We start from the raw sequence: 11,326 nt of genomic DNA on the forward strand, positions 1-11,326 counted from the left end.
GTGCTGGGAACTTCCCCACAGGACCCATGTCACTGCCCCCAGAAGGGAGGCCATGGGCACCAGGCCCGCGTGCCCTGTGCTGCCTCTGCGGGTTGAGCGTGACGGGTGGGCGCCATGCTGGCTGGGACGGCTCTGTGACCGTCCCCATCAGCACGAGGTCTGGATGAAGAGACAAGAAGCTCCGGTCCCAGAGGCCCGGCCTAGGCCAGGCACCAGGAAGTGCTCCAGAGTGAAGGCTCCAAGGTGGTGGGGTGCAGGCCCTGTGCACCCGGCCCCGGGGGGTAAGCTGCCAAGCAGCTGGCCAGGCCGTACCTTCGCTCGTGACGCCCTCCTCCAGGTCGTCGCCCTTCTGCGGGAGGAGCAGAGCACAGGTCAGCCCCAGCAGGCCCCGGCTCCCGCTGCGCCGCCCCCGCCACCCCACTACCCCCACTGTCCCAGCTACGCTTCCTACTTCCTGCCCCCAGGGTTCTGTGACAGCAAAGTACTGCTCATCTTCTTGGAGAAACAGAACTTTGTTTTTAAAAAGCAAAAACATGAACCACTTGAGTAGGTTCTAGGTTTTGACCCTTCAGTACGGCCCAAAAGAAAAATCCAGAAAAAGGTGCAAGCTGGCTCTTGGGCCGCACTGCGTGCGTGCAGGCCAGGAAGGCCCCGTCCCCAGGCGCCGGGACCCTCAGCGGCTCTCCACGCAGCTCAGGGCTCTGGGAAGTTGCTGCCCATGGGGCCACGTGAGGGCGGGAAGCGGCAGAGCCATGAAGCCACGGCGCAGGGCCCGACACTAGGCAGTGCTGGGCAGGAGAGCCCTGAGGCGCTGTGACCTCTTAGCAATGAGAGTGGTCAGACTTGCTTCTGTTTGGAGAACATGGTGGCCACTTGGAACTCACTACGCAGACAGAATGGAGGAGAGGAGAGCTGGCGGGGAGTGGGTGGGGAATGGATGGTGGAGACGCCTCTGGCTCTGCGGCTGCCCTGCCTCCAGTCCTGCTGGAGAGCGCTCCTCCGCCCCTGGGTCCCCCTGTGAGCTGAGGGCTTCTGGGAGAGAAGCTATTTCTTTTCTGGGCATTCCCTGGGGTAGATATGATGAGGCATTTTCTTCCTCCGTGGCAAGGCACCTGGGCGGCGGAGTGTCTTTGGGACACCTGGCCTCCAGGGAGGTGACCCGGCGCATGGGAAGCCCTGTCTCAGGTCTCCATCCCCCATGCGAGGGACCACACCATGGCCTGCAGCCAGCGGGCGACCAAGGCCCCCACATGGAGGTGGCTAGGAGCAAGAGATGAGGTGTCTCCAGGTCTGGGAAAGGATCCAGCCAGCCCCCGCCCATGGCCTTGGGCAGCCACTTCCCTGCCACAGAGCATTTCTGCATCAGTCTTCTGCCAACACCCTCTACCCGCCTCCTAGAGGCTGCGGAGAGTGAAAGTGCTCTGTGAGGAAGGGGCGGGCGGGCGGACGGGCGGGCGGGCAGGCAAGGCCTCCTTCCTCAGGACTGGCGGCACATCCTCATCGTCCTGCCCTGTCTCTGGGGCAGGTGTTCTCTTGGGTGCAAGACACCAGGAGATACTAGCGCAGGGAGGCAACAGTGCATTTTTCTTTTTTAAATCCTCACCTGAGGATCTGTTTTATTGATTTTAGAGAGAGGGCAAGGGAGAGAGAGAGAGAGAAACATCGATTGGTTGTCTCTCATATGCACCCCCTCTGGGGATTGAACCTGCAACCTAGGCATGTGCTCTGACTGGGAATTGAACCAGCAATTCTTCGGTGCCCGGGAGGATGCTCCAACCAACTGAGACCCACCAGCCAGGGTGACAGTGGATTTAAAATGAAAACAGCCCTGGCTTGTGTGCTCAGTGGTTAGAGCATTGCCCCGTGCACTGATTCCTGGTCAAGGGCATGTACCTGGGTTGCAGGATAGATCGGCCCAGGACAGGGCTCATGCCAGAGGCGATTGATCAATGTGTCTCTCTCACATTGATGTTCTCTGTCAATCTTCCTCTCTCCCTCCCTCCCACTCTTTAAAAAATCAATGGAAAAAGTACCCTCGGGTGAGGTTTAAAAAAACAACAAAAAACAAACAAACAAAAACAACACCCCATTCACCTGTGTGTATATGTCACAATTAAAAGAAATGAAAACCAAAAAACAAACCCTCAAAAACAGAAAATCCCACAAAAAAACAAGCAGAAAATAAAAAAACAGAACTCAAGCGCACAAACCTGAACGAAAAGTATCTGGGGAGAGCGCAGGGGTGTTTTGGAGCCAGCGAGGGCCAGCTGAGGGCCAGCTCTGCCAGGGCCGGTGGCTGAGGCCACAGGAGTGGAGGACATGCCAGCTGTGAGGCTCTGGTGGTGGCAGGAGCCACCCCTGCCCCTCCTCCCTCCTCCCTCCTCCCCCCCTGCCTCCAGAGCAGCCCCTGGGGTTGTCCCTGGGCCTGTCTTTGCCACACCCCACACTTGAAAGAGAAAAGTGGAGTCTCACCAGGTCGGTCCTGAGCCACACCTCAATGTCGTCCATGACAGAGGGCTGCGCAACGGGGATCTATGGAGCGGCAAGCAGCGGGCAGCAGCCGCACAGCCAGGGAGGGGAGACAGAACACCAAAGTAAATCATCAACACCCCAATGACCCCCACGCACAGCAAAGAAAACCCACCAGCGCAGCAGGCGTGGGCAGCGAGGCAGCCGTGCAAGGCAGGCAGGGAAGCAGTGAGGAGCAGGTCTAAGAGCGGGGGGTGGGGGAGGGGGGGACAGTACGTCCTTGACATGGAGAACTCTTTGACTGTGGTGCCAGGCCTCATGACACGGCCTCTCGGTCAGGCTCAAAGCACCCGCTAGTCTCAGGCGCGCTGCCCTGCAGGCTGACTTTGAACTCCTCGGATATGACAACTGGAGGAGCACTGTCTGCTCGAGGAGCCACCATGGGCCCGGTGCGCTGGGGAGGCCTAATGGCAGTCTGTCCCGAGCAGGGGCAGTGCCAGTCAGCGCTGCAGCTGCCCTGGGAGCCCCGGGTGTGCCGCTCACTCGTGTCTCAGGCTGTGTGGGCACATCCTAGGGGAGGGAGCCCGGGCCGGGCGGCCTGTAGGAGGCAGGCACCTTCCACCACCAACAGAAACCGGAGCAGAGGCTTTGAGGACCGGAGGGCTGTGGGCTTTAGTCCCCTGTGTGTCTTCAGAGACCACTAGGCCTGAATGCGGCGCTTCCCTCGGCCCCACCCTTCCTCCAGCTTCCCAGGGCTGGCGCACTCCCTGTCAGAGGAGTGGTGGCGGGGGGGGGGGTGGGGGGGGACACCCGCCCCCCCCCCCCAAGCAAATGGACGCACCTCCTGGGTGCCTGTGCAGTGTCCACTCAGGGCCACCAGCCCAAGGCCTTGGGGGCTGGGTTCTGAAAAACACATTTGGCTACAACAATTTAAGGGGCTGTCAGCTAGAACATCCTAAGTAAGTAACCGTAGCCTTGCCCCTCTAGAGGTTGCGTTAATGAAACGTGGGCGCCCAGCCTAGACGACCGAGTTCACGGACCTGCCTTCCCCACCAGTACCTCCCAGTGGCTCGCTCACAAGCCCCCTACTTCTAGGAAAACTGCAGCATTGAGTCTACAGCTGGCTTCACCCCCATGTCACAATCTAGGCTAAGAATAAAGTTAAAATGAGCAGTAAGAGGACTGCTCAGCAGTTGCCAAATCTACACAATGACATGAACTCAACTAACGAGCACAAAGACCCTATCGCCCAACCGGCCCCAATGTGACAAGCCACTCCCAGGGCAGAATCCCGCCACCGGCAGGCGGGCAGTGGGTGAGGGGGCTGAAGCCGCACGGAGCAAGGGTCTGACTTGGCCGCGTCCTGCACACACTCCTCAGCGAGTGGAGACCCTCGCTCTGCTGAGCCACAGGCCCAGCGTGGGCAGTGCACGCACACTTCCATAAAGGCTCAAGCCAACCTTGATCAGATGAGGAAGACTCGCCATTTTCATTTTATTCTTTGACTTACTAAGGACTTAAGAATGTTGGAATGAAAAAATATCAAGTTCAAATCATCCTGAAATGACTCCTAGGGACAAAGGACATGTGCTCTCCCTCGAGGGCCCTGTGCCCAAGGCTGCAGGCACCCCCGCCCCCCAAAGCACAGGCATGAGCTGCGATCCCGCAGCCTGCAGAGGGCTCCGCCCTGACGTGTTGCCCGGACAAAGCGACTTCTCTCATCTTGGTGCTCCTCCCTTGGAAGGTCAGGCCCCGGGAAGATGCGCCACCAGGCGCCCAGGACTAACACTTGAAAAGGCAGCCGCCTCTTCACAAGGAACCCGGCCACAGCTGCGGGAGTGAGGCTGGCTCCACGGACACACTTTCCAACGTGGTGCAGAAGCCCGCAAAGCCACTGAGGCGATCGGGGCCTTAAACCGTTAGATTGTGCTTATAATTAAATTATTGTTGTTACTGTTCAAAAGCAAGTCCCTCGGGCTGGGCGTCACGCTCCAGGTTTTCTTCTTTGAGGATGGACCCCGAGAACGAGCATGCTCAGAAACACTGACAGGAGACGCGCAACCCTGAAAGCCCGAGGCTGGGTCCCGGGAACACTCCTGCACTCTCCCGACGCCTCCATTGCGCGGTGCTACGGAGAGGCGGCCTCCAGGCGAGGCCCGGGCTGAGGCGCCCTGGGCACGGGAAGGGGGGGCGCCCAGCTCACTGCTGCAGACCCTCCGCTTCCCTAAGGAGCCTCGTGCTTGCCTGGAGAGGCCGGGGCCTGGACAGTTCTGGCCTCAGTTTCCTCCTCTGTGAAACAGGCTGAGGTCACGACTCCGAACCCTTAACTGCCAGGTGGCGTGTCGGTTTTGGAATTCTGAAGATTCTGAGGAGCCGTCCGGAAGCCGCGCAGCTGCGGCCTTCAGAGGTACCGGCGGACCCGGGACCAGAGGCACCGCCTCACCCAACTGGACTCACTCTGACGGCGGCGCCGAGTCTCTGGAGAGGCACGTGCGGGCCTGACCGGAGGCGCAAAGGAAGAGAATGTCCAGGGGAAGCCAGTGCGGACGCCCAGCAGCTCTGGGGTCGCCGCGGGGAAAGCTCCCTGGGGAGATGCCAGGAGGCTCCCACGAGGACCCTCAGGCGGAGCCGACTTGCACGGCCTCCGAGACTGAGCAGATCGCTTCTGCCCGTACTGAGCAGGAGTCAGGTTTGAAGTCATCATTACAGATGCATAAATCCATCTTTTCAATAAACTATCAGTTGTTAAAAAAGACAGACAGACAGAAACCCAGGGACGTCAGAAATGACTGGCGCTGGCTCCTCAGTATGAAGGCACTTGGCCTCCAGGGGGTGCGGGCCAGCAGCCCCGCGTATATAAAAGTAGAGAACAATTTAAGGGGCTGTCAGCTAGAACATCCTAAGTAAGTAACCGTAGCCTTGCCCCTCTAGAGGTTGCGTTAATGAAACGTGGGCGCCCAGCCTAGACGACCGAGTTCACGGACCTGCCTTCCCCACCAGTACCTCCCAGTGGCTCGCTCACAAGCCCCCTACTTCTAGGAAAACTGCAGCATTGAGTCTACAGCTGGCTTCACCCCCATGTCACAATCTAGGCTAAGAATAAAGTTAAAATGAGCAGTAAGAGGACTGCTCAGCAGTTGCCAAATCTACACAATGACATGAACTCAACTAACGAGCACAAAGACCCTATCGCCCAACCGGCCCCAATGTGACAAGCCACTCCCAGGGCAGAATCCCGCCACCGGCAGGCGGGCAGTGGGTGAGGGGGCTGAAGCCGCACGGAGCAAGGGTCTGACTTGGCCGCGTCCTGCACACACTCCTCAGCGAGTGGAGACCCTCGCTCTGCTGAGCCACAGGCCCAGCGTGGGCAGTGCACGCACACTTCCATAAAGGCTCAAGCCAACCTTGATCAGATGAGGAAGACTCGCCATTTTCATTTTATTCTTTGACTTACTAAGGACTTAAGAATGTTGGAATGAAAAAATATCAAGTTCAAATCATCCTGAAATGACTCCTAGGGACAAAGGACATGTGCTCTCCCTCGAGGGCCCTGTGCCCAAGGCTGCAGGCACCCCCGCCCCCCAAAGCACAGGCATGAGCTGCGATCCCGCAGCCTGCAGAGGGCTCCGCCCTGACGTGTTGCCCGGACAAAGCGACTTCTCTCATCTTGGTGCTCCTCCCTTGGAAGGTCAGGCCCCGGGAAGATGCGCCACCAGGCGCCCAGGACTAACACTTGAAAAGGCAGCCGCCTCTTCACAAGGAACCCGGCCACAGCTGCGGGAGTGAGGCTGGCTCCACGGACACACTTTCCAACGTGGTGCAGAAGCCCGCAAAGCCACTGAGGCGATCGGGGCCTTAAACCGTTAGATTGTGCTTATAATTAAATTATTGTTGTTACTGTTCAAAAGCAAGTCCCTCGGGCTGGGCGTCACGCTCCAGGTTTTCTTCTTTGAGGATGGACCCCGAGAACGAGCATGCTCAGAAACACTGACAGGAGACGCGCAACCCTGAAAGCCCGAGGCTGGGTCCCGGGAACACTCCTGCACTCTCCCGACGCCTCCATTGCGCGGTGCTACGGAGAGGCGGCCTCCAGGCGAGGCCCGGGCTGAGGCGCCCTGGGCACGGGAAGGGGGGGCGCCCAGCTCACTGCTGCAGACCCTCCGCTTCCCTAAGGAGCCTCGTGCTTGCCTGGAGAGGCCGGGGCCTGGACAGTTCTGGCCTCAGTTTCCTCCTCTGTGAAACAGGCTGAGGTCACGACTCCGAACCCTTAACTGCCAGGTGGCGTGTCGGTTTTGGAATTCTGAAGATTCTGAGGAGCCGTCCGGAAGCCGCGCAGCTGCGGCCTTCAGAGGTACCGGCGGACCCGGGACCAGAGGCACCGCCTCACCCAACTGGACTCACTCTGACGGCGGCGCCGAGTCTCTGGAGAGGCACGTGCGGGCCTGACCGGAGGCGCAAAGGAAGAGAATGTCCAGGGGAAGCCAGTGCGGACGCCCAGCAGCTCTGGGGTCGCCGCGGGGAAAGCTCCCTGGGGAGATGCCAGGAGGCTCCCACGAGGACCCTCAGGCGGAGCCGACTTGCACGGCCTCCGAGACTGAGCAGATCGCTTCTGCCCGTACTGAGCAGGAGTCAGGTTTGAAGTCATCATTACAGATGCATAAATCCATCTTTTCAATAAACTATCAGTTGTTAAAAAAGACAGACAGACAGAAACCCAGGGACGTCAGAAATGACTGGCGCTGGCTCCTCAGTATGAAGGCACTTGGCCTCCAGGGGGTGCGGGCCAGCAGCCCCGCGTATATAAAAGTAGAGGTTCACTTGCTCTGGTTGGACAAAACCCCTTAAATCAGCACCCTGAGTATCACACGGTGACGTCCCTTCTAATACCGTGGGTGCTGCCTCTGACGAAGCCTGTGCCTGTTCTACACCAGGGCCTGGAGCTGAGGGAGGACGCGGAGCTCCGCCCAGGCTGACGGAAGGGCGAGAGGCCAGGGCTGGCCCAGCTGAGCCCTGGGACTGGGGCTCTGTCCTGCCGTGGTTTAGCATCTTCTTGGGGAATTATCCAGTCAAAGGCTGGCCCAAGGGGTTGGAAGAAGAGTGTGAGTTGGAGGAGGTAGACAGAAAGGGGAAAAGAGATGTGAAGAGAGAAAGATAAAAGAAGTTACTTGGGCAGCACCCTCCAATAAAGACCAGGGCTAGAGCTGACCCCGCCGAGGACAGGCGGCCAGGCTGGCTTGGCAGAGGCAATGGCCTGTCCTTGGAACCCAACAGAAACTGGCAGGCGGGTGCCAGTGGCACATCCTGGCCACAGAGGTGATGGGCGGTCTGCTGCCAGCGGGCCCTCACCTGGCTGCAGGCAGGCAGCTCTGCTGAGGCAGCAGTGGGTGGCCTGTGCACAGGGAAGAGGCTGTCCTGGGCTCAGTGCTCTTGGGACGTCGGGCTGGCTGTGCCTGGGGTCCTGCGGGCCTGAGTAGCCCCCCCACCCCCCAAACCTGGTCTTTGGCAGCAGCAGACCTTCCTACTAACCTACTTCTGTTCTCGTGACAGACTCACTCACAGCAGAGAGCTGCTGGCTGCCCAGCGTGCGGGAAACTCCCTCTCGGGTCACAGGCTGGGGGGACAGCACGCGCGTTCTCAGGGTTTTCTTCAACTGCTGATGAGCCTGGGGTGGCTGACTTTGGTGCTGAAGTCCCAGGAGCCAGGGTCTGCCCCCCACAGCCCCAGCCCACAGGGGAGCAACTGTCTGACTTCCCATGCAACAGGCACAGTTCTGCAGCCCAGCTGTGCTCTTTGCAGTGAAGTGAGACCTCCTCCCGACAGGTTCCTCGCACCCGCCGTGAGGAGTGGCCTACGAGCCTTTGGTCGCACTCAGCAGCACAAAAAGCTTCCAAGTAAAGAATCTGTACCTGGGAATGTAGGCAGACTCAGGGCGCTGCACTACGGGAAGTAAGGCAAAGCAGTTAATGTGCATCGTTTAAAAGGAAAACACTGCAGGCAGGCAGGGAGGCTGGTTAGCTGTTAGCTGGGCTTGCTTCCGGGGACGGAGCTCCGGGAGGGGACAGGGTGGCTGCGACGGCCTGTGTGGCAGAGGCAGGCACCACCACCAGCTGCCGAGGCCACGCTCAGGGTGACTTTTGGGGGCAGTGTCCTTTTCCTGGCAGGGTTAAAAGGCACAAGGACACATGCCTGGATCCTTCCAATTTGGACAACGGAGTGGACATGGTCTCCAGGGGTCCTGCTCTACAGCCACCCACACGTGGGCCAGGGCCCCAGCCTGCCCCTGAAGAAGCAAATGAGGGGCTCAGGCAGCCCCTCTCTCTAAGATGGGCTGTGAGGTCTGCAGAAACAGAGTGAGGAGAGGGCTGGGCCCCACCTGAGCATGGCGTGCAGGGTCGCCTGCTCCAGCCAGGTGGCAGGCAGACACCCTCGCATGCTGCCCTGCCTGAACACCCGCCCCTGGCCACAGCCTGGCACGGTCCCAGGCCAGTTACAGCCTTCCCTGTGTGCACCCGGTGCTGCACTCCAGCTGCAGGGAGAGGCCCAGGATCCCGCCTGCCTCGCCTCGCCCTCTCGCACCCTGCCTGCTCGGCGTGCGGGTGCAGATCTTGTTGAGGGCTGTGGCTTCCCACGGTGAATGGTCACTCCCAGCAGGACAAGCAGCCAGGACGAGGTCACCTTCTCCACGCACCGGGCGCAGGGCCACCCGGTCAGGGGAGGGAAGAGAGACCCACCTGGCCAGGGGAGGCACGAGCCCCGCCCGGTCCTGTGCAGAAAGGCTTTACTTCCTGAGCCCCAACTGCATGTGTGCCGCTAACCCCGGCCGGCCTTGCTTCTTCTGTCCTGCTCCGTGTGTGTTTGTCAGAGGCCGCAGAGCCTCTGGGGTGCAGTGGGCACAAACCCTGACCCTATGGAGCACAGCGGAGCCAGCGTCTAGTGCTGCCCTCACAGGCTGGGGCTTTACCAGCTGGTCAGAGGCTTGGAGTCTGTTCTCTTAGAAGCAAAAGCCAGTGACCACTCACCCTGAGAGGGAATACTGCTGAGCGCCCCAGAGACAGTAAAAGGAGGGAAGGGCCCTTCCCCCTGGAGACGGTCCAGACCCCAAAGGCCCGGGCCGGGACCTCAGCAGAAACCAGAGGAGGCTGGGTCTGTGCTTAGGGAGACTGTACAGACAGGAGACACTTTGGCACCCAGCTGGAAGGGGAGAGTGGCCTGTGCTGTCTGACTCACAGGGCTCAGCGGGGACATAGGTAAGCGCTGGGGGACACGGCGCTCTGCTCAGCTAGTGGCCGCTCACCATTCCTTGGGTCACGAGCCAGCTGTCTATGGGCTCCAGGTCAGCATCCCCACCTTTAACTCTCTCCTGGACAGAGGACAGGAAAGTCCCAGAAAGAAAAGTCACAGTGAGACCCACAACCAAGAAGCAACAGCACATCCCACGGGACGGAGGCCGCTCGGAGTGGTCACGTGTCATGTCAGGCCCTGGCCCAGGGGCCTCCCCTCCACGCCCCCCACCTACCTGTGAAGAGGTTAGTGAAGTAAGCCAGCCCTCCAGGGCCCCTGTGCCGCCTTTCCCGGGCACCGGGCGGCCTCCAGGAGCCACAGACCGCCCGGGGCTGCTGCTCCCAGGGAGGGCTCCCAGGTGGCAAGGGGCGGCTTACCGAAGAACCAGCCTTTACAAATCATTCCTACTTTTTTCTAACTTATCTTTGCTTTTTCTTCCTTTTTTCCTCTTTCTCAGTTACCTGTATGTTCATTTCCCAAACTCTTAAACTCTAAATTTGGGTATGTTACCTTTTTTAAATGATAAAAGCAAGACAACTGATTTGGTTGCACTGTGGAGGCGTGGCTATCCATCTTCCCCTCCCTACTGCATTCTTCATTTCTCCCTTGACCCAGTGTTCCTTTCCAGACCAGTGTGGGTTAGTGTATGAACATGACCTGAAGCCCTGGCCTGCAGGTGCACGTGAGCCAGTGTGTGAGGACAAAGATACAAAGACACACATACAGGCATGAAAACACACAGTCACACAGAGACACACACACATACACACACACACACAGGTATGCAAACACACAGACAGACACAGATATACAGACACACACAGAGATAAACACACACACAGATATATAGACACACAGACACACAGAGATAGACACACACACAGACACATACAGAGATAGACACAGACACACGGACACACACACACACACACACACATACATGCAGAGCTAACAGGAACCCTGCTCCCCGCATCGCCCATCGAGCAGTCAGCATGAAGAGAGAGCAGCCTGCCACCACCACGTGGAGACATGCTGGACTCAGCAAGGCCTTTGAAAGCTGAGGCTGGCCAAGCCACACACCCAAAGGGTGAAGGGTGGGAAGCTGGCCACATGTCCTAAGCTCAGACCCAGGCGTGGGCACTGATAATGGCAAAGGTGCGGTAGGGCACAGGTTGCCATGGACAGGGCAGGCCCTGGAGACAGAGTGGGAAGCAAACCAGGTCAGCCTGGTTGAGGGACAGGGCTGCAGGCCAGGCCAGGGAGGGCGGGGAGGAGGGGCACCTCACGTGGCAGGGCCTCCGCCCAGTTCCTAAACGCCCTCCAGAGCCAGGAGGGAGGACATTCTAAATAACGGGTAAACGGAGCCGTGGCCGCTGCACAGATTCTGGGAGTCTGGTCTCGGGTTTGCTCACCCTTCTGTGGAAAGGCAGGGGACTGAGATGAAGGCAGCTGGGCTGGCTCTTCTGTGCCCCCTGGTGGCCAGTGCAGAAGGACGCAGTTGGCCAATTAGGAGGAAGGAGGAGGCCCTTCCCCAAGGCGAGCTGCAGGAGGCCCAACACTGGCATTCGGAAGCAAC

The 11,326-nt window shown here is 59.3% G+C and overlaps 1 protein-coding gene across 9 annotated transcripts in view; it reads right to left on the reverse strand.

Moving 5' to 3' along the window:
* The window catches only part of TOM1L2 (target of myb1 like 2 membrane trafficking protein), a 65,079-nt gene that overhangs the window by 2,045 nt on the left and 51,708 nt on the right, over window positions 1-11,326 (reverse strand). For 3 of the 9 annotated variants that reach the window (XM_014542842.1, XM_014542836.1, XM_014542838.1), the window contains 3 exons: window positions 9,764-9,829; window positions 2,473-2,532; window positions 313-349 (listed from right to left, as the gene is read on the reverse strand). In XM_014542842.1, coding sequence (XP_014398328.1) covers window positions 313-349; window positions 2,473-2,532; window positions 9,764-9,829 — 163 coding nt within the window. Of the gene's footprint in view, window positions 1-312; window positions 350-2,472; window positions 2,533-8,375; window positions 8,407-9,763; window positions 9,830-11,326 lie in introns of all 9 variants that reach the window. The other 6 variants (XM_014542841.1, XM_014542839.1, XM_014542843.1 and 3 more) reach the window with 4 other exon arrangements.

This window comes from Myotis brandtii, unplaced genomic scaffold (genome assembly GCF_000412655.1).
Source record: "Myotis brandtii unplaced genomic scaffold, ASM41265v1 scaffold314, whole genome shotgun sequence".
NCBI classification, from domain to species: Eukaryota; Metazoa; Chordata; class Mammalia; order Chiroptera; family Vespertilionidae; genus Myotis; species Myotis brandtii.